The 23,878-nt window shown below is 34.7% G+C and overlaps 1 protein-coding gene and 1 long non-coding RNA gene across 2 annotated transcripts; both read left to right on the top strand.

Annotated features, from left to right (window-relative positions):
- The first annotated feature begins 3,398 nt into the window (after positions 1-3,398).
- LOC136205123 (exonuclease DPD1, chloroplastic/mitochondrial) lies at positions 3,399-6,897 on the top strand. The gene is made up of 4 exons (XM_065995606.1): positions 3,399-3,667; positions 4,505-5,103; positions 6,205-6,410; positions 6,505-6,897. Exons 2-4 carry the CDS (start codon positions 4,517-4,519, stop codon positions 6,726-6,728), a joined length of 1,017 nt encoding a protein of 338 aa, XP_065851678.1. The 5' UTR covers positions 3,399-3,667; positions 4,505-4,516; the 3' UTR covers positions 6,729-6,897.
- Positions 6,898-14,053: 7,156 nt separating this feature from the next.
- On the top strand, positions 14,054-15,168 carry LOC136205255 (uncharacterized). The gene is made up of 3 exons (XR_010675871.1): positions 14,054-14,287; positions 14,756-14,984; positions 15,033-15,168. It is a non-coding gene; the product is annotated as an uncharacterized lncRNA (long non-coding RNA).
- Positions 15,169-23,878: the final 8,710 nt, after the last annotated feature.

Below are 23,878 nucleotides of genomic sequence, written 5' to 3'. Positions count from 1 at the left end.
ATTATTATTATCCTTTATATAGTAGATATATTAATGGATAATGATTATGAATTCTATTCCGAATTGAATTCTTATTTCAATAACCTAATTCTATCTAACTAGGGATTAGATACAAGAGATTATAAATAACCCCCCCTTATAGGATTTTTGAAATCTACAAGCTAAACCCCCTAGAGAATTTCGAATTCCACCCTAGAGCAAGAGAGAGAATTTCGACCCCCAGTTCGAGGACGAGATTTTCCACGGCTTCCTTCCGTTCAATTGATTTTCATCTTTCTTTCTTTATCCTTGATCTTGTGTTGATTAATTAGAGGCAATCTATTTTGGTTGCTATTCAACGGTTGATTCTAACTTGATCTTATATTTGTTTTGTTCTATGCTCGGGAACTCGAAGTAAGAGTTGTGGGCACTTCGTTTGCAACGGTAGATAGAACATCTAAAAGGTATTTCTTCTTATCCCTCTTTATATGAAATAACGGTTAACGGATCTTATGGTTTATGGAAATAGGTTAAAATTTTATATTTCCGCTGCTATACGTTAGCCTATTATTCCAACAAATAAATGGTCGAACGATGAAGGCTGCTCAACGTTGCTGACAGGTAAAGATCTAACTGGGGAAACCAAGTTATGTGGCTCCCAAAAATGTGAGTAATACATGCCAAATATACATCATAGATCATATAAGTAGCGAGAACGACACATTCCAGGAAATGAAAAAGTATGGACCTATGCTGAATATGAAGAATAGTATGTTGGCAATTTTATAACAGATTAAACGAGCGAAAAATAGAGTTTACTCTAGAAAAAGTATTTCCCCATGGATCAATCATGTGGATTATAATATATGAAATATAATCACCTTTTGTCAAGGATGCGAGTTGTTCCATTTGAAGCGATTCCCTTCATACCAGATCTTCCATTCGCAGCAAAATGAGATTAGAGCTACAAATGACAACATCTCTACACCACACATGCAGAGACAGATGATTGGAACCCGTGTGCTAGCATGAAGAACGAAAAACAACTACCTGTTGAAACCCAATTTTGATGAAGTTTTGATCATTACAAAAATTATAATTAAGGAATTAGATCGTCAAGATATTAAAATTTCAAAATTAATTTAATGTGTTTATATGCTAACAATTTTGTTCAAGTGTTTAAATTATCGAATAAGCATTAGAAGCAATTTACACATGTTAGCAAAAAGGCTGTAATGGAAATAAAGGCTCATCCGAAAAAGCTCAGAACCAAAAGCAGAAGCCCATGTGAAAGTCAAACAAAAGACTTCCTAATCTGGCAATATTTCAAAAGACAGAAGACTCTCTCAAAAACTCATCTTTAATACCCCTGCAGATTCAGAAGAAAATCATTGGATGCAGTTCTCAATGATCAACCGTTCTCTGAATTCAGAAACGACTATTTTCTTAAATGACTATACGAGCGCAGCAGTCAGAAGCTCCAGAGAAGAACAAAAGTTGTTTCTTTACAACGACTACCTTCTGATTCAAACGACTAGTTTGAATGCTCCACATATAAAAGCCAAATCCAAGCTCCAAATTCATATTTGATCATCAAGCTTAAAAGATATACATTGCAAAAGTGAAAAATAAGAACAAAGAGCAAATACACAAAAGCACTTTCATATTAGTGTAAGCATTTAGAGAGAGTGTGATTAGTTAAAGTATATTTCACATTTAAAATCTTTCTATTATAAAATCAGAAGCTCTGTTGTTGTTTCGGTTATAGGCATCAACGAGTGTTGTAGTAAATTACGGTACTTTATTCAAGCTTAGATTATTGTGTAATATGTTTGTGCTCTACCTCCGAAAGAGTTCTATAGTGGATTAAAACTCAGAATAAGGTATTCTAAGGACTGGACGTAGATAGAAGGTTGAACCAGTATGAATCTGCTAAGTAACTTCTTTCCCTTCCATTGCCTCTTACTGCCTCTGATTATTACATACTCTAACTTCTATCTCACACTTATCACTCTGAATATTCTGTGCACATCTTAAATATCATCTGTCTAAGAGATCTTCAGAACCTCTGTTAAAAGAGTTCACCTCTGAGTGGAATTATCAAAGCAGAATCAAAATCTCAGTAAACTGAAGTTGCTTCTAATTCCGAGAATTGCCTCTATGTTGCAATTGACTTACAAGAGAAAAAATTTCTAAAGGTTTTAAATTACCCATTAGTTCTATTCACCCCCTTTAACACCAATCTGCTGTATTAGGGACCAACACTTCTGGACTTACAAGAGAAAAAATTTCTATAGGTTTAATACATCATTTGCCTATTAAAGTTGTCAAAAAAGCTTGATTGGTTCTCTGGACTTTTAAAGTGTCCTGATAGCCCACTGAACTTGCATAAAATGTTCAGTTAGCCAAATGAACTTGCGTAAAATGTAATTAATTAATCATTGGATTGTAAAAAATTAAGTTAAATACAGAAAATATATTGCACGTGCCTTAGAATGTTATTACATATCACGAAATAGATTAAAATATATATATTTTTTGAAAACGGAATAGATTAATGAGCCACAATCGGGCAAAAGTTCAACAAACTAGAAGAGATTACATCCGGAATAACATCATAAATAAAAGGAATAGCATGTAAACAGGAAAGCCGAGCAAAAGCATCAGCTAAACCGTTAGATAAACGTTTGACAAAACGGACCAAAAAACCGTTGTTGAGACTGAGTAAAGATTTGCACTGAGCAATGATATCACCAGACTCGCTTTCGTCGGGTAGAGACGAATTAACTGCTTGAACAACAGTTAACGAATCTGATTCCAGAAGCACATGCTCAAAACCAGCCGATTTAATCCAATTAAGTGCATTCAACAGAGCCGTAGCTTCCCCTTCGTGCACCAGCTGAAGACCATCTGTAGAATTAACCCGAGCAGACAAAAAGCGCCCCTCATCTGATCGAAGAACAGCAGCAGAACCAGTTTTTCCTGCAGCATGATTAAAATATATTAAAAAATAGGTTTTTACTTATAAAACTTTTTATTCTCTAATATTAGACTCGCATACCATGGTTTTGGTCGTTTTACTTTTTTAAGATTCGTGCAATACATTTTCCGCATTTAACTTAGTTTTTTACAACCGAGTGATTAATTGATTACATTGGACTAACGGAACATTTTATGCAAGTTCAAAAGCGGGTCAATCAACTTTTTTTTTTTTTTTGTACAAATTCAAGGATATGATGTATAAGCCTACTTTTTTTTTTTTTGGCACAAATAAACTATTACCACTTAAATGTGCAATTATATATATTGTAAGAAAAAAACCTAAAATATTACAAATTTAAATGTGCAATTATATACATATTTATTTATTTTTTTCTAAAAAAGGATAAATAAAAATAATAATGTAAAGAAAAAAAGAAAGGAGAGAAGGATCGGGCAGTAGATGCGGAGATCATGGGGCTGAAAAATCCACAGTTTGAGTGTTCTTTCCTCGCTTCTTTTCTTCAAATCGATTTCTTGCGGTTTCACAATTCGTGATTCCTTCTTCTTCCACATGCCTTTAACTTCTCCGTCTCTCTCTCCCACTCCTATCCCCACCCACTTCCCCATCTATAAATCACCTCCTCATTTTTATTAACTTCCCCATTTTCCATTTCTCCTTTTCCCCATTTCCAATTTCTTCAACCAGGTATGTTTCTTTCTCTCCCTCTGTTGATTCATTTTCTATTCTGTTTGTTTTCCGGTAAATTTTGCTCCAAATGGGATGAAACTGCTACTTCTGATGTTTCGAGCTTGTTCTGATTTGAATGCTGTCGCTTATTTGAATGGATTTTGGTTTACTAGTTTTTTAGTTGTCTCTATATATATGATAAACTAATGTTTTAGGTTTTTGGTTAATTAGGAATGTTCGTTTGTTGATTGATGAATTTTGTGCTTAATTTCTTGTTTGGATTATGGGGAAGAACTCTTGTTTTACCATTGTGCCTTTGTTATTATCTGTTCTTAAATACTAAGTATTGCTTTTGAATTTCAAAATTCAGAATCTGAAATGCAATCTATTTAAAAGAACTAGCCAAGGATTTGGAGAGCATTGATTAACTTTACATTTGTTATGGTTTGTAGCTTCTGAAAGGAAACATGGTTTTTAAGCTATAATTGCACAGGAAATTTGATTTTAAAGCGTTTTGGAAACCGAAATCCTCCGAAACTAATAGGAAACATTTCGGGTCATGTTTCTGCAATTTACAAAAAATGGAAACTAGTTTTTTTAGGATGTCTCTTTGCTGGTATTTAGTCAGATTGGCATTTGAGATCAATTTATTAGCCTTTTGTTTTCATGGTATTGAATGGTAAATCTTAAAACCTAATCTGGTAGTGGCTTATGAAAGAAAAGCTATAAATTGTAGCTTTTTGAAACAGCTTTAATCAAACACTTTTGATGAGCTGTTCTTTGTTCATTCTGAGGTTTAAGTTGAATTGTTTTTGTGATGCAAAGTACTGACTTTGTAATCTTTATCTGTTACAGTTCTCGAGTTCGATGAGGACTTTGACTACATGCTTTTCGATCTTGCAAGTTCCAAGATGCAGACTCCATACCTTAGCTAACTTTTGGCAGGAAGGCTTCTACAGTTTACCCAGGAAATGTGGCAACCTTTCAAGGTTTAGGTTGCTAAGTTCCAAATCAGATGCTAACAAAGGAAGTTACAGTAGAAGATCAATAGGAAATTATAGTAGACTATCAATTGGAAAAAAACCCGACGAACTTACTAAAGATAGCAGTGCTACTTATACGCACGAAAGTTGGGATGAAGCAGTTTCAACTAGTGCTCAATGGAATGTAAAAAGAGCTGAAATAAGTGAAATTCAGAAGTTGCAATCCTGTGATATTCAACCAAAGATTGTTGAAAACAAAGAGACTGCAAATGTGACAGTAATTGTTTTTGATATTGAGACAACTGGTTTTAGCAGAGACAATGATCGAATTATTGAGATTGCCCTACAAGATCTTCAGGGAGGCGAAAACAGCACTTTCCAGACGCTAGTAAATCCGGGAGCTCGATCTATTCCTAATTCACATGTTCATGGAATTACAAGCCATATGGTCAAGAGGCCTGGCGTTCCAAGGTAAACTTCAACATTTTTACAGTTTTGTTGAGCTCCTTTCCGAAATTAAAATACCTATCCATGAATTTGAAGATTGTAATTTGCATTTTTTAGTTTCAAATGCCATTTTCCCCCTACTGAATTTCTGTGATTTTGGGAGGGGTTCCGACAATCTAAGGTTGGAACCTACTGAACTTCTGTGATTTATCTGGAGCTCATGAATCATTGTAAGGGAGTGTTTCTTTGGGTTAAAAATGCCAGGGAATGGAAATGGGAATGAGATATTCCCATTTCTAATGTTTGGTTGCATAAATCTAGTTACTAAATGATGGAATGAGTCATTCCGCCTCCAACCCTTGTTAATCAAATTTGATTTCATATTATATAGAAGTTGTTTTTTGTGCTCCACGTTTTACCTTTTTTTTTGTTAGAAAATGCTTATCATACTAGAATAGGAAAAAATATCATGAATACCTTTACTTCAAGTGCTAGGCGTAGGCCAGAGCATTATCTTCTAGTGTTCGAGAAAAAACTACAGTTCTGAGAGATGAGGAGGAAGAATCTGGCTTTGTAGACCTTGAAGATGAAGAGGATGAGATTTAGAATCTTGAAGATCAATTAGATGTTAAAGATGATGATCGTCGTGGTGATGGCTTTGATGAGTAATGATATGGACTATGGAGACTCTAGTCTTGATGAAAAGTAGTTCTTAGACTATTAGTTAATTAACTTGGGTTTTGGTTGAACTTTAGTCTTTAGCTTAGAATCTATCATTATGAATTACGATTGTGGAAGAGTTAATAGTTAATTTGGAATTTATTTTATGCTAAAATTTGTAATTATGATTAAGATTATGGATAATTGGATATGATATTTGTCACATTTTAGAAATAGTATTCGTTGTTATTTATGATTATATACATTGATTTTCTTTGGTACACCTTGTGTTGCTCAGGCGTGTACCTGCACCTTGCACCTAGGCTCTGGGACCCCAAGCGCCTTGAATAACTATGACTTGCAAATAGCTTTGCTTTCTTAAAGATTTTCGTTGTAACGAAGCTTCTGTTGTTGGTTTTCTTTGAAGTTTCATCTATTTGACAAAATGATTGGTTTTTTTTGCAGCATGGAAGAGCTGATACCTATATTACTGCAATACATCAGAAGCCGGCAAACGAAAGGTGGTTACGTTGTATTGGTGGCTCACAATTCTCGTTCATTCGACGTACATTTTCTCAACAACGAATTCAAACGTTACGGGTTTGATATTCCTCCTGACTGGCTATTCATCGACACACTTGCTTTAGCACGCGAATGGATAAAGTCTCAAGGTGCGGCTTTCGCTTTCCTTCAACTGAATTTCTCTGCCTTTTTCGGAACTTGTTTTATTTACTGAGAGTTTTGTATATTTGACATTGTTATTAGGTAGTGAAACTCCTACAAAAACATCACTGCAAGCTCTTTGCACCACATTTAAAATCAAGTTCGTCGGAACTGCTCACAGAGCTATGGCAGATGTGAACGCGTTGTCTTTAGTTTTTCAGAGATTATCGTTCGACCTGAAGCTGTCACCGGTTAAACTGGTAGAAATTTCTTTCACAGCCTCGGATTTATCCGATGCAAAGAAGAAAAAGAAGAACTCAAGCTAGTTTTAACTTAGAAATGTTGTTTATAATTTTATTCTCATTCTTGTCAAAATAATTTAAAGCCATTTTTTTCATACATTTTTTGTTGTATGATCCATATTTTGTAACAGAAAAAAAGAAAGAAAAGTTTAGCAGAAGAAATTGCTATTTATTGTAAATCTTTTTTTTTTTTTAGTAATTCATCATGTGTTGCCTGATGATGAAGAAATGCAAAGCAATAGGACTAGATCTGTTAATGGGCCGTGTCCATGGGCCTGGTTAAGGTGGGCTTATAAAATATTTATTAATTCTTATATACAAAGAAAGACTAAATAAAATGAAAAATAATTTTTTTATAATCTTTTAAAATCATCAATTAGGTTATTAATCTATCTTCAAAGCATATTAGATCCCTAACATTTTCAAATTACCAATTAGGTAATAAATGCTGAAATCGTTTTTCCCATAACTTAAATAAAATTTTAGCTCGGGTTATTTTTTATTCAGTTATATGATCAGTATTTTATAATATTTCAGTTCCAATTATCAGTTCGATGTTATGTGGAAAAATCAGCATCTGTCGTTTTATCATTTTACCTTACGTTTTGTATTTACATTTTTCCTAAAGAGTAGTTACAGCTTGTATGACACGTGGTCTGTCATGCTGTCCTCATTTTCTCCTTTTGGTGTAACGGTTATCTTTTAGCCCTTCTCTTCTTTCTCTGGAATTTCTCCCATACCATCTGGTATCAGAGACACCCATCCTTCACCTGTGATTCTTCCCGCCATATCCAAAGCTTACTAATGGCCGAAACCCGCTCGCAGGAACTTAAGAAAATGGAGGAAAACATCAAGATCATGGTTAAAGGAATGTTGGCAGAAAATAACAAATTAATGGCAGAAAACAGTAAGAAGCAAGAGCAAGAGTTTTCTGAACTAATGACGAGGCAGCAGAACACTATGCTCGACGAGATTAAAGGTCTGTTCGTGAAGCTGAACACGTCCGGTCCTCACAATCATCGGCCGGAGATGGTGAATCTGAATGGATCTAACTCAGATAGCCCACCCTACCAACTGGCAACACGATTCACCAAAGTGGAGTTTCCTAAGTTCGATGGTACTGATTTGGAGGACTGGTTATTCCGGTGTGACCGATTCTTCCAAATTGATGGAACACCTTCAGATTCTCAAGTGAAGCTGGCTTCCTTACATTTGACTGGGCGTGCGCTGGAGTGGCACCAGTCTTTCCTGAAGAACAGAGGCAAAACGGATGACCCACCATGGACGGAGTACGTGACCACCGTCAAAGGAAGATTTGGAGAGAGGGTGTATGAAGATCCTATGGCCGATTTGAAGCGATTGACACAGACTGGATCATTGCTGGAATACATTGAGGCATTTGACATATGCTCTCACAAGGTAACAATCTCTGAGGAATACGTTTTAAGCTGTTTCTTGAGTGGGTTGAGGGATGAGATTGCTCTTCCATTGCAAATGTTAGGGCCAAAATCTTTACAACAAGCCTATGCTCTAGCAAGGCTACAAGATGCTTATCACAATGCTACAAAACCCAATCGAACTATCAGTAACCGACCCAGTTCTTCAGGAACTTCAGTAATTCCCTACACCCCAAATAATCACCAGAAATCCTTACCCCCATTACTTCCCACTCCAACTGTCCCTAAACTTCTTACTAATTATGCCCATACCACCAACAAATCCCAACCAACTACACCAAACAACCACCTAAAAACACATCCCCAACCTAAAACCAGGAGACTTACAGAAGCTGAGCTCGCTGATAAGAGGGCTAAGAACCTCTGCTTTTGGTGTGATGAGAAGTTTTCACCAGGTCATCAATGCAAGAAGAAATACATGCATATGATCATGGTGCAAGAATGCCATGAGATAGAAGAATTGAACAGTGAAGAAGTCATAGAAGAAGCACATGACAATTTTGCAGAAATACCAACCATATCTCTATGTGCTATGGGAGGATTACAGGAAAATTCACCACAAACCATGAGAATCATAGGGAGTTTCAAGAAAAAATCCCTACACATACTCATTGATTCAGGTAGCACTCATAACTTCATTGATATTGCTGTGATTAAAGGTTTAGGATATCCTATGAAAGCTATTACTCCAGTAAAAATATTAGTTGCAAATGGGCAAGAAATGGTTTGTTCATATATGTGCAAGCAGTTTACATGGATGGCACAGGGTCAATGTTTTACTGCAGATTTCCTGGTGATGGCTTTAGGTGGATGCGAAATGGTCCTTGGGATTGAATGGCTTATTACCTTGGGTGACATCACATGGAACTTTAATTCCCTGAGTATGAGTTTTAAAATTGGAGGAGTGGATCACAAGCTGTTAGGGTTGACTAATGCTTCTGTTAAGGTTATAAGTGAGAGTAACTTGTTAAGGATGCTAGACCATGGCTGTATAGCATTTTCTGCCCATATTCAACAAACTAATTCCACCAACTCAACCCAAAATACCATTCCTCAAGAACTCCAACCACTACTCTCTGAATTTGATTTTCTATTCAACAAAATAACCTCCCTTCCACCAACCAGAACCCATGACCATAAGATTCCACTGATTGAGGGAACTAGCCCTGTTAATGTGAGACCTTATAAGCATTCTTCCATGCAGAAGGATGTAATTGAGAAGATGGTACAAGAGCTCTTAGACAATGGTACTATCCAACACAGTGTGAGTCCTTATTCTTCTCCTGTAGTGCTGGTCAAAAAGAAGGATAACACATGGAGGATGTGCATTGACTACAGAGAACTTAACAGCAAAACAGTCAAGGACAGATTTCCGATGCCTGTCATCGAGGAGCTTTTAGATGAATTACATTCAGCTTCAGTATTCACAAAAATAGACTTGACCAAGGGATATTATCAAATAAAAATGCACCCAGGAGATGTTCACAAAACGGCTTTCAAGACTCATGAGGGCCACTACGAGTTCATTGTCATGCCCTTTGGGCTTACAAATGCTCCTTCTACCTTCCAGAGCTTGATGAATGATGTGTTCAAGCCTTTTTTGAGAAAATACGTATTAGTATTTTTTGATGATATTCTTGTTTATAGCAGGGACATAGAGACTCATGTGCAACATCTAAGGAATGTGTTCCTTAAACTAGAAGAACATCAGCTGTTGGCAAAGAAAAGCAAATGTGTTTTTGGCACTCCTTCAGTTGAGTACTTGGGCCATATCATCTCTAAGGATGGAGTTTCAACAGATCCTAAAAAGATTGTAGCTGTGTCCAGTTGGCCTGTTCCTGTCAATCTTAAACAGCTTAGGGGTTTCCTGGGATTGGCAGGCTATTATAGGCGGTTTATCAGGCGTTATGGAGTGTTAAGCAAACCTCTCACAGACTTATTGAAGAAGGACAATTTTGTATGGTCTGAGTTGGCTACTGCAGCTTTCAATACACTAAAGGAAGCTCTTACTACTGCCCCTGTTTTGGCTCTACCCTCACCAGACAAGTTATTTGTCATAGAAACAGACGCATGTGATGTGGGAATTGGAGCAGTATTAATGCAGGAACAACATCCCATTGCTTATCTTAGCAAAGCTCTGGCTCCTAGGCATCAAGGCCTATCTGTGTATGAGAAGGAACTGCTGGCTGTGGTTTTTGCTGTAAAAAAATGGGATCATTATGTGGGGCACAAGAAATTCCTCATCAAAACTGATCATAGAAGTCTAAAATTCCTTTTGGAGCAAAGGATCACCACCTCACATCAGCAGAAGTACATTGCAAAATTATTTGGGTATGACTTTGAAATATCATTCAAACAGGGTAAAGAAAATGTTGCAGCTGATGCACTCTCCAGACTTCCTGCTGCTACCCTTGCTGCCATCACAATTTCCACACCAGTAGGGAGCCTCATGCCAGAGATTGAAAGTAGTTGGGTTGAGGATCCAGGTTGCAAGAGATTATCAAAGCGTTGGAGGGTAACAAGCTTCTGGACAGCCCTTATACATGGAGAGATTCTATATTGAGAAGGAAGGGAAGATTGGCTATTGGAGATAAGTCAGAACTAAAGCTTAAATTAATTCAGTTGATGCATGACACGGCCATAGGAGGGCATTCCGGGGTCCAAGCTACTGTTAAGAGGTTACAACTGCTATTTTACTGGAAGGGGCTTGAGAGAGATGTCAGGAACTATATAAGGAGTTGTGCTATCTGTCAGACTTGTAAGTATGAAACTAGTGGATCCCCTGGGTTATTGCAGCCTCTACCAATTCCTGAGGGAATTTGGTTAGATTTGAGCATGGATTTCATCGAAGGACTTCCGAAAGTTGCAGGCAAAGAAGTTATAATGGTGGTGGTAGACAGACTGAGCAAGTATGCTCATTTCACAAGCTTGGGGCATCCTTACACAGCAGCTTCTGTAGCACAAGCCTTCCTTGACAATGTGGGCAAATTACATGGTATTCCTTCATCAATTGTTAGTGACAGGGACCCTATATTCATCAGTGCATTCTGGACAGAACTTTTCAAATTACAAGGAGTTGCTTTACTCAAATCATCTGCATACCATCCTCAAACAGATGGCCAAACTGAGGTAGTCAACCGATGCTTAGAGACTTATCTCAGGTGTATGATGGGAAATCACCCTAAGCAGTGGTTGAAATGGTTGCCCTTAGCCGAATGGTGGTACAATACAAATTACCACACCTCAACTCACTTGTCTCCTTTTGAAATTGTTTATGGAATGCCTCCTCCTCTTCATATTCCATATGTGTCTGGGGATTCCTTGATTGAGTCAGTGGATCAGTTCTTGCAGGATAGGGAACTAGGCTTGCAGGTCATAAAGTACCAATTGCAGAGAGCACAACACCGAATGAAACAACAGGCAGATTCCCATCGCACAGACAGAGAGTTTCAGATTGGTGAATGGGTTTACGTCAAGTTGCAGCCATATAGGCAGACAAGTGTAGCTCAATGTGCAAATCAGAAGCTATCTCCATTATTCTATGGTCCCTATGCAGTTGAAGATAAGATAGGGCAGGCAGCTTATAGAATCAAATTACCTGTGGGCTCCTCTGTACATCCAGTCTTTCATGTCTCTCAGTTGAAGAAAAAGATTTCAAATCAGGCCTTGGCTTCTACAACCTTGCCAGGAAATGAGATACAAGAGTTAGTCCCCATTGCTGTGCTAGATAGTAAAATGGTTAAGCGGGGTAATCAAGCTGCAACCAAGGTTTTAATCCAATGGTCTGGTCAATCCGCTGAAGATGCCACATGGGAGTTTGCTGACAACATTCGCCAGCGTTTTCCTGAGATAAATTTGGAGATGCTTCGATCCTGAACCTTGTGGTCAAGGTTTCTAAGGGGAATGGCATGTTATGTGGAAAAATCAGCATCTGTCGTTTTATCATTTTACCTTACGTTTTGTATTTACATTTTCCCTAAAGAGTAGTTACAGCTTGTATGACACGTGGTCTGTCATGCTGTCCTCATTTTCTCCTTTTGGTGTAACGGTTATATATCTGTACGTTGTCCTTTGGATGATTATGAATGAAAATACCTAGAATCTTTCTCTTTTAGCCCTTCTCTTCTTTCTCTAGAATTTCTCCCATGCCATTCGATTATTTTATGTTTTAGAATAAGGAAGTATCAATTTAGATTCTACGTACAAAATAGTACTAATGTAAGCTTAACGTTTAAAAAATGATAATTTTTATTTTATTTTATTTAAATATAAATAAATTAGTTGGGTGTGTTGGCTAGATTTAGAAAATAGTTCTTTCTAGTCCAACCCAGTGTAGAGAGAGTTTGACCATAAACAAACTCAGTCCCAAGTATTGACAAAGGTATGAGAAAGCTTCGACATGAAGTGGCGAATGAAACATATCAACGTGTAATGAGAGTGTTTGACCATAGACAAACTCAACCTCAAATATTGATAAAGCTACGGGAAGGTTTCAGCATGGAGTGACGAATGGAACATATCAACATATGCTGGTGGTAGAGCCGAGTTGGTATAAGCAACACTATATGGGATATGAACTATCCTGCTACTCCTTGGGTCAGTAGTCAGAACTGGCATACGATCGTGAAGGGAGACGGATGTCTCCATAGAGGGGAACTCTATGGACATTATAGGGCAGCTGAGAGCCCATAATTTGTGCCCATTCTAGAGCGAGACTTAACCACAGGGAGACCTTCCATGACGGAATACCGACAAACGCATTAACAAGATGCTTAAAGGGAATAGATCGCTTCAATAGGAGTTGGCTGGCCGAGACTTGAAAAAATCGAGATGCCACACAGAGTTTTGGTCTGACTCAGACTTGGCCCCGTGACACCCATCTTGAATCCAATGTGAATATAGTATGAGTTGGGGGCCAGACTTAAACAATGTAGTTACATCTCGGTTTGGCTCGACCAGAATTGGCTCCGGCCTAACCATAAACATGTCTACTTATCAATTATATTATCACTTATCATACCTATAATTATATTATCACTCAGGTGCCTTTTTATGCTTACTTTGTCTTTTTCACCATTAGATGATGGTAAATTTTGACAAAGTAAATTTATCCAATGGTGAAAAAAACAAAATAAAGCTTACTTTGTCAAAGTAAGCGTATCCTCTGCCTATCACTTATCATACCTATCTTTATAAGATAAAGGGTTAAGATGCAAAAATACCCCTAACGTTTTGGACCAGGAGCAATTTTACCTCTAACGTCTAAAATGGTGCAATTTTACTTCTAACGTTGGAAGCCAAGAGCAATTTTACCCCTAACGTTAATAAATTGGGTCAATTTGAGAAATAATTCATCAAACTGTCTTCTGGGTCATGAATCTTCTACACTTCATACGCGTGTCATTTTATCAGTAACAAATCACAAACATTCGTTGGATGTGAAAAAAATAAAAAAATATACTGTCTTTTTGTACGGATTAGACAAAAAAAATTCAAAAAATCCACTGAATTTATAAATATTAATATCAAATTCTATTATTAAATTATAAAAAACATGAAATTCTTTTTTAGAACGAATTATTATGCAATTGGTGCAGAATAATGAACAAAAATATCTATGTTTTATAATAGTGTCTGAAATTGACCCAATTTATCAACATTAGGGGTAAAATTGCTCTTGGCTTCCAACGTTAGGGGTAAAATTGTACTATTTTAGATATTATGGGTAATATTACTCCAGACCCAAAACGTTAGAGTATTTTTGCACCTTAACCCTAAGATAAATAAACTGAGCCCGTAATCGTAATTAAGCGTTGAGTTGAAGTATAAAACCCCAAATTGTTAGAGCTATAGATTCAAAAAATCATTTTCCTCTCTTATTTTCTACTTACCGCCATGGCATCGTCTTCTTGGTGCAGCGTTGCGTTGATCTTCGGCTTCAAGATGGAAAGAAGATAAGTAGATTTTGAATCTCTCTGCTATGAATCTTCATCACTGCTCCAAATCTATTTGTCTTTTTTTCCATCTCGAAGCCGAACACCAATTTTTTCTTTTTGGCGCCCGATTTCAACAGGAAGTTTTTTTAATTCTGATGTTCGTGGTGAATCGAGGATCAACAATTCTGATGTATGTATGTTTATTCAATATGATTGATTTTAACTGTTTCTTCCTTGTTTCTATTTGTAACTCTTTGTTTCTTTTGGAATTGTGCACATGATGATACATAAACATATGCTCATTTTCAAATCCAACTTTTTCCGATTCAGATCTGCAGATGATTCCCAATTTTAAGAGATGTTTTTTCAATTCTGCTATTCGTAAATCAACTATCAACGATTTTTTTTATTATTTTCGTGTTCTTTTTCACCCGATCCAATAATGTATACATGTTTATTGAATAGAATGGATTTTAATTGTTCATTTCTCGTCTCTATTTGTAACTCTTTGTTTCTTTTTGAAATTCTGCAGATGTTCATTTTCAAATCCTATCAGTCTTTCGTTTTTTTCTTTCTAGTTTTTTTTTCGTAAAACTACAATCAACGATCCTGATGTAGTTATTCAATACAATGGATTTCAATTGTTTCTTTTGTGCAGTGCAGATCAGGGGCGTATGGGCCCCGGCCCCCTTCGGCCACTGGAATTTCAATGGTTCCGAGTAGTTTCAGCCTCCTAATATTACTAATAGTCTATATAGATTATATAGATTCTGAGATGGTTAAAGACGCTTGATTATTTTTAAAAGGTTCTAGGTTCAATTCCCCCCAACCTCAATTTATTTTAGGGCTTGTTTGGATGAAGGTTAATTAAAGTAAGGTAGGGTAAAGTAAGGTAAGTGAGGTTTATAAAATAACTTGTTGTGTTTGGATGGAAGGTAAAGTAAGTGATGGTTAAATAATGTAATTGTGTTTGGTTTGAAGGTAAAGTAAGGTAAGCTTATACACAAAATTACTCTTATATCCTTATTCTTTTAAACTAGGGTTAAGGTGTAAAAATACCCGTAACGTTTTGGGTCAGGAGCAATTTTATCTCTAACGTCTAAAATTGTACAATTTTACTCCTAATGTTGGTAGCCCGGAGCAATTATTTCTCAAATTGACACAATTTATTAACGTTAGAGGTAAAATTGCACCATTATAGACGTTGAGATATTTTTGCATTTTAACCCTTCAAACTAAATAAAATAAATTATTCATCATCGACTATTGTCTAAGCACTTAGTAGAAAAACGTAAAATTGAGATATGAAAAATAACATTTGATATAATATATACTAGAAATTGGGGTATCAACAATAACATTGAGGTATGAACAATAACATTTAATGAAAAAGTAAAATTGAGGTATCAACAACTGAGCTAAAATTAAGACATGCAGAATTTGTTGGTAGGATTTGTCAAATATTTTTCATACGGATAAAATGATGAAATAGAAAAAGTGAGGGTAATTTTGTCAAAGAAAAACATTTAACCATGCTTCCCCTCCAAATTGGGGTGTAAAGAAAATGAGGGAATATTTACTCTCACCTACCCTCACCTACCTTACTCCTCAATTTACCTTCAAAACAAACAAGGTAATTTTCATTCACTTACTTTACCTTACCTTGATTAACCCTCAACCAAACATAGTGTTAGAAAGTGTTTATTTATTTAAATTTTATTTTTCAATAATTATAAAACTATACTACCATTATTAATTAATTTATTTATTTTCATAACACTTTTAAACTCATTTTTATTATTTCTTTTTCATTAAAAAAAATAATTTCTTCAAACAACTGAATTTCTAAATTAAATTTTAAAATTTTAAAACTAAAAATAAAAAAAATGTAAAAATGTTATAATTTTTTTAAAAACTAGAATTGAACTAATTAAAAAAATTAAATATATCTCATTACGTGTTAAGCTTGTCCAAAATTCAAAATTTCAATATTTTGGACCTATTAATTACTCCATAAATCCAAATTTCTAATTTTTTTTAGGCATGTTAGGCCTTTCTAAATCTAAATTTCTAATTTTTTTTAACATACTAGGTCTCCATAAATCCAAATTTCTATTTTTTTTTTACCTCTTAGACCTCCTTAAATCCAAATTGGTTTTTGACCATTCAAATTATAACACGCGTATATACAAAAAAAAAAAAAAAATAAGCAAGTTCGATTTAGTAAATTTTTTTTCCCGAACGCACATGTAAAATCGGCTCCCCCAACCGAGTAATCTTGTATTCGCAACTGGTGCAGATGATGAAACATATGCTCATTTTCAAATCCTATTTGGCTATTTTCTTTTTTTCGATTCTGCCGACAATCAATAATTTTAATTATTATTTTGGTGTTCTTTTTCACCTAATTCAATTTTGTATATATGTTTATTCAATACAATGATTTTAATTGTTTGTTTATTGTCTCTATTCGCAAACCTTTGTTTCTTTTGGAACTATGCAGATGAGCATACATAAAAAAAATATATATATGTTGATTTTCAAATCCAATAACTTTTTTTTTTCTGCTCTGCTTTTCAAATCCTAATCTAATGGCTTAAACACCCAAAATGGAGTTAATCCCTTAGTTAAAAGTAGACTCAGCCACTGTAATAAGAAAAAAAGTAAGTTGTCTAGTGCCGTAACGAGGAAAAGCTTGTTGTACGCACAACTCCTCTTCTCGGTTTGGATCATTTTCAAATATAAACTACTACTGCCTCATTCTGTTAGCAAAGACATTTCAAACTAACTAACGATGTTAAAAAAAGTTAAAAGTAAAATGGTAAATAGCTATTTTGATCTTTATATTTATTTATTTTATAACTTAACCCCCTTATTACTAATTATCACAAACAAACCCCAAAACAAAAAACAAAATATCAAATTCACTATCTCTTCCTTCTCTCACATCTCTCTTTAATTTATTTTCATTCTTTCTCTAAACACACACACTCTCGCTCTATTTTCTCTCTCTAAGAGTACCTGTAAAAATAGATTTTACCCTCATTGAATAAAAGATTGAGTTTACTGGAATTTCTAGACAGGAAGTGAACCCTTTCTCAAATCAGTGCGTGGTTCAAGTCTTGGTGACGGTCTTACAACCAAAACTCAAAGGAGTTGACATGGATCACTAAAAATAGAAAGCAGCTGATTCAATGGTATCAGCTAGTTCGACTAGCTTGACTTTGAAGAAGAATCTGATTCAATTGACTAAACAACATAGTAGAAAGATATTATTTGGTGTGGAATTTTTTTATATTAAAAACGAAATGAATACGACGATGTCGATTCAATCTATCAATCAGGCGGTTGAAGAGATCATGAGAACTTATAGATCTTTACTAGCGATGCCTTGAATTGATGAGATTGAAGCCATTAAATCATTGATTCTGAATGTTGATAAAAAAAAGACCATGTTAGAATTGTAGTCATTTCTTGACTACATCTCCTGTAAGATGCTGAAAAGCTCTTCGGGCACATCAGGCGACTTAGTTTGCCAAGAAATGGCTTCAATTTTAATCTGGTCTTCTTTATCAACATTCATAATCAATGATTTAGCGGCTTCAATCTCATCAATTCTAGGCCTCGCTAGTAAAGATCTATGAATTCTCACGATCTCTTCAAACACCTGATTGATAGATCGAACCGACAACGTCGTATCCATTTTGCTTTTAATAAAAAAAATTCCACACCAAATAATATCTTTCTACTATGCTGTTTAGTCAACTGAATCAGATTCGTCTTCAAAGTCAAGCTAGTCGAACTAGCTGATGTTGTTGAGTCAACTGTTTTCTATTTTTTAATGATCTCTGTCAACTCATTTGAGTTTTGGTTGCGTGACCGTCACCAAGACTTGAACCACACACTGATTTGAGAAATGGCTCACTTCTTGTCTAGAAATTTTAGTAAACTCAATCTTATATTCAATGGGGGTAAAATCTATTTTTACATGTATTTTTAGAGAGAGAAAAATAGAGGGAGAGTGAGTATGTTTAGAGAGAGAATGAAAATAAATTAAAGAGAGATGTGAGAGAATGAGGAGATGGTGAATTTGATATTTTGTTTTTGTTTTGGGGTTTGTTTGTGATAATTAAATAATGAGGGGGTTAATTTATAAAATAAATTAATATAAAGATCAAAATAGCTCTTTATCATTTGACTTTTTTTTAACACTATTAGTCAGTTTGGACTACCTTTGCTAACCAAATGAACCACAATGTACCAGTTTGTAAACTTTTAAATTACGTAGTTTATGTTTGAAAATGATCCAAACCACAAGGTTTTTTTTTTGTTTTTTTTGTACTTTTCCCATTTTTTATATAAAAAATTAATATATTAAATCAATTAAAATGGTAAGGTGCAAAAATACCTTTAACGTTGACAACCAGGAGCAATTTTACCCCTAACATTTAAAATGATACACTTTTACTCCTACCATTGACAGTCAAGAGCAATATTACCCCTAATATTGGCAAGTTGGGTCAATTTCAGACATAATTATGAAATACATAATTTTGTTCCTTATTCTGCACAAATTGCATATCAGTTGGTTCTAAAAAAACGATTTCATATTTTTTGTGATTTAATAATAGAATTGGAGATTAATATTTTTAAATTTGACGAAATATTTGAATTTTTTTTTCAACTCGTAAAAAATACAGTATATTTTTTTATTTTCGTTTTCTCGTCTAATCATAGTTTGTGATGTGTTACTAATTAATGATAAAATTACGCATATATAAAGTATACATGACAAGATTAATGACAGAGAAGACAGTGTGATGAATTATTTCTCAAATTGACACAACTTGTCAACGTTAGGTGTAAATTGCACAATTTTAAACGTTAAGTGTAAAATTATTCATGCTGTAAACGCTAGAGGTATTTTTGTACTTTATCACTTTTGTTTAATTACTCATCCTGTTCAATTATCCTAAAGGATAAGAGTACAAAATTGGCATACCCACATGTAGGGACAACTCCAGTATTTTAGAAGCCTTAGCCTGTTAGTTTTTATATCATATTTTTTTATAAGTTAAAATTAAATTAAATTTTGACTGAACCAAGAAAAATCAAATAAAAATCAAACTTTTAGGACAATTTCTAGATAAAGAAACAGTTAACAACTACAGTATATTATTGTTAGAGTAAAATACAAAAAAGGCGGAAGTTTAACCTTTTCGAAAACACAATCATGTGGTTAAAAACTATTGTTGGATAAGGTGCAAAAATACCTTTAACGTTTATAGCCAGAAACAATTTTATCAATAACGTCTAAAATAATGCAATTTACGTCATTTATCACTAGTTAGTAATAGACCACAACATATGATTAGATGTGAAAAAAAACTATATTGTATTTTGTACGGGTTGGACAAAAGAAAGATTGGTTTGACTGTTATTTAACTGTCACATCGGATCTTCCAAACAATTTTCTCGATAAATTAAAGCAGTTTCATATATTTTTTGTAACTATATTAATAACACGGTAAATACTTCATTCATAAAAAATAAAAATAAATACTAATAGTAATAAACATATACATAAATATTTTTTAATTTATTTAATATATTAAATTATATATATATATATATATATATATATATAATTATTATAATTTTTATGAGACCATTTTTAACCATGGATTAAAATCAACTCCTTAGATCTGCTTGGATGAAGGTTTGATAAGGTGCATTAAATGGAGGGGAGGGGAGTAGGGGTGGCAATAGGGCGGGAAAAAACCGAAAACCGTGGGGATCCGAACCGATAGGGCCAGAGAAAAACCGAAAATTTTGGGTGCGGGGTTGGGGGCGGGGAAAATTTTAGCCCCGAACATTAAAATTGGGCAGGATTGAGTTTTACTATCCCCGAACCGTGGGGATCCGCAAACCGCACCCGAAAAAACCGCCCGTAAAATCACCGAAAACTCCCCGCAAAATAAAATATATTATTATATATATATATCCAAGATAATTTTAGTTTAAATTATTAAAAAAATATTTTAATTAAAAAACCTATCTATTTTATTCTATTTTAATTAAAAAAACTTATCTATTTTATCTATCTTAAAAAAATATTATAATAAATTAACCTACCTATTTTATCTATTCCTATCTATTATCATCTGTGGAATTCTTATCTTTTCTTATCTCCTTCAAATCAGATCAGACACGTTCCTTCACTTTCCTTCTTTATCTTTTCTTCTCTCCTTCAACGACGCACTCGACGCTGCTCTCCTTCTTCTTCACTTTCCTGGTTTTCTTTTCTTCTCTCATTCACTTCAGACAACTCTTCTTCAAATCGACGTGCTGCTTCACGAATCAGAAGCATCTCCAGGCTCCTCGGCTTCGGGCTGAGTTTGTTGTGGATTCTATTCAGATATTATTCATATACCTTATGATTTGAATAAAATTTCAGTGTTGGGTTTTTTATTTGAATCAAAATTTGCTATCTGTTACAATTCTGGACCTAAGAAAATTAGGAATAGAGGAGAATCTGTTAGTTTACTCAACATTCTGGAAAATATGTCTGCTATATTGTTGCTGTTGGTATATAGGTGTATCTAATTTTGTTGAATTGGTATAGTTTTATCGCTGCTCAGTATTTTAAGATTTGATTTTTTTTTATATCAGCAATGTTGAATTTTTTTATTACTGCTATAAACTTATATGTTTTATAATGAATGTTAATGTTCATTTTTTAGGTGAATCATGGATAAATTTAGTCATGTTGATTCGTCTACGAATGATATTCATGGAAGCATTAGTAGTTGTAAAAAATCTACTACCGAAACATTAAGAGAGGAGTCAACACTAATTGGGCAAGAGTCATCACCAAAAGATTTTAGCAAAAAAAAACACTTCAAATGAAGAGATACCTTGTTAATCAAATGATGTCGGTCAGACGTTTGGAATCATTTTAAAAGACAAAAAATTGAGGACAAGTGGAAAGCAACATATCAGTATTGCAATAAGAAACTTGATGGAGAATCAAGGGACGAAACCTCACACTTACATGATCACTTTAAAAATGTCCATTAAAGAAAACAAAAGACATAAAGCATATGCTGGTATAAATTAACCAGCCTATGCTCTGCTGGTATACGCAGAGCATGGTATAAATTATACCAGCAGAGTCTGCTAGTATAAAAATTATACCAGCTCTGCTGGTATAAATTATACCATACCAGCAGCTGCGTGTAATTTATACCAGCTGCTGCTGGTATTACTGGTTTATACCAGCAACAGATGATATAAACCATTTGTACTGGTTTATTTATATCACTGCTGGTATAAACCAGTAGTAAAATGTGGTTTTTTTATGATTGGAGATTAGGGTATTTTTTAAATTGAATTGGGGATTGGGGATTCCCTGTTACCCGTGGGGAACCGTGCGGGCGGGCGTGGATGTTAGAAAATCCCCGAATATTATTTTGGGGATTTTCCAAAACCGTCCCCGAAAATATTGGGGGATGCAAAACCGCCCCCGTCCCGCCCCGTTGCCACCCCTAGAGGGGAGGTTATTTAGTGAACCTCCAAATCCCACCAATTTGGTGGGCTGAAATTGTGGTTAATTCAAGGTTTTCTAACCTTCATTTAACCATCACATCCGTTAAACTTCTTCCCAAGCAAGGTTGAGAAAATAACATCCCTTTAAGTAATCTCCTTTAACCCCAAAAGAAGCAGATTTATAGGGAAATAATTCTTAACCCTTCCTAAATGGGGAATTATTTTCTCAATTAACCCCATTTAGAGGTTTGTGGTAAAACTCTTAGCCTAGTGATTGAGAACTTACCAATGCATTGGGAGGTCATGGGTTCGAATCATATCCGAGTCTAGTGGAGATTTTTCTTTCTTCTTTAATGTCAACACATTGTGGCAAATTTATATAAAAAAAACCCCATTTAGGGGTTTAACCCAAATCTAACCATGTAATTTTTGTATCATTATTTTGTGAATTATTCTTGTCAATTCAATTAGCTTGAGTCTTGATTTTATTTTTTTTTGCAAATAACAGGTTACATAAAAAAAATTTAATCGTAAAGTTTAAAAAAACTCATGTACTTTTTTTTTTTTTGTCAAAATTGGTATCTGTAATTTTTTTTTCAAATGGGATCTGAAGAAAATGGAAATTTCCAATAATTAAATTTGTTTAGTATTACAGTTATTGTGAAACCAAATTTTGATTTTTTTTCCCAAAATCATCATTTTTCGGAGCTTTCTTTCTCCTCATAAAACAAAAAATCTTAGTCATCTCCAGGTTGCAAATGAAAACTTCGGTCCCCATTTGGACAAAAAAAATTTTATAGGAATTAGTTTGACAAAATGTGAAAACATACGTATTTTTTTTAAATTTGCCAAAATTTAAATATTAATGTGACAATCAAATGTAATTTCAAAATATATTTAACTGATAACCGTGTATTCGAATTTCATCTACGTGTCTGGATTGCTTGCCGATCTTCATGAGTATCAACATGTAAAACAAGATCGCATGTCAGATGGGGCCGAAGTCCGACGAACCCGCTTCGATATCTGTTAGTTCACGATTTAGAAAGGATTGAAGAGTATGGATTCGTTGTAAGATAATAGTTAACGTCTATATCATGTGATTATACCTATCTATATATAGGTTTTCTAGGTCGAGACCTTTATTAATTAGGAATATTTATGGGATCACGATTTCCTTTTCCTGTAAGGAGTCTTTGTCCTAGAGGAATCATTTGTCACGTAGAACTCTAGTCATTCTCGAATGTTCCTTCATTAAGGGAACCGAAGCTTCTAAGATCGCCCTTAAACATGTTTGTTTGCACATGATGTGTTCACATAAAGGAATGGTCATGATGTCATTTTATATGGTATCATATGTCCACCCTTTTCCCCTTCGACTTTCAAATTCTTTCAGAATTTGTATTTGGGTATAAGGGGAAAAAGAAAGGACCTTTTTTTTTGTTTTTAATTGTTGATTACATGTGTTGATTTTCTCTTATTAGTTTGATAAGTTTTCTCCACAGACCTTGTCCACGCATTCTCCTCTTGACATGCATGGGAATATGCATGGCCTGTATTTTTCTTGAAAAATGACGGTTGTTTTTAATAATAAGGAGCTTTTAATATCATGTATTTCAATCTTCCGTGTCTTCCGATTTCTTTGTCTCTTCACTTACGTGTTTCTTATGGTAAATGTTTCTTATGTTATTATAAAGGTGTATTATTCCTTTTTCTCTTCCCATCTTTCCATCATTTTTCGATTCTTGAGGATCAATAGGATTTTTTATTCTAAGGTCACCTTTTTTTTTATCTTCCCATCGTTTTTCAATCGTTGAAGACATATAGGCTTCTTTGATTTCAAGGCCATCATACGCTTTTTTCTTTCGTCTTTCCAACATTTTTCGACTATTGAGGACCAAAGAGCTTCTTTAATTCCAAGGCTTCTATGCTCTGTCCTCTGTTAGTTTTTGAGTTTTCAAAGTGGTCGACTACTTTAATTGTAGGTCTGCCCTAGTAAGTCTTCGATTTCTTACCTTTTGCACTTCTTATTTCTTTCTCCATCTCTTTCTTTTTCATTGTTTGTAATGGATCGTAAGAAGTCACGTAATGAGAAAGGTGTAGCTTCCAGGGAATCAAATAGGCCTATTGTCCATAATCTTCAAAATTATGAACAACCCTCTACTCTGGATGAACTTGTCGTAACCAAGCCGATGACTCATTGTCTTGAATTTGCCCACCTAAGGTTTGCAGT

The sequence above is a fragment of the Euphorbia lathyris genome, chromosome 9 (genome assembly GCF_963576675.1).
Source record: "Euphorbia lathyris chromosome 9, ddEupLath1.1, whole genome shotgun sequence".
In the NCBI taxonomy this organism is placed as follows: Eukaryota; Viridiplantae; Streptophyta; class Magnoliopsida; order Malpighiales; family Euphorbiaceae; genus Euphorbia; species Euphorbia lathyris.
This window is presented reverse-complemented; position numbering and strand designations above follow the sequence as displayed.

Coding starts and splice junctions, on each gene's coding strand:
- LOC136205123 (XM_065995606.1), top strand. CDS start 4,517: ATGAGGACTTTGACTACATGCTTTTCGATCTTGCAAGTTCCAAGATGC. Junction 5,104..6,204: donor AAGAGGCCTGGCGTTCCAAG/GTAAACTTCAAC, acceptor TTTTTTTTGCAG/CATGGAAGAGCTGATACCTA. Junction 6,411..6,504: donor CGAATGGATAAAGTCTCAAG/GTGCGGCTTTCG, acceptor CATTGTTATTAG/GTAGTGAAACTCCTACAAAA.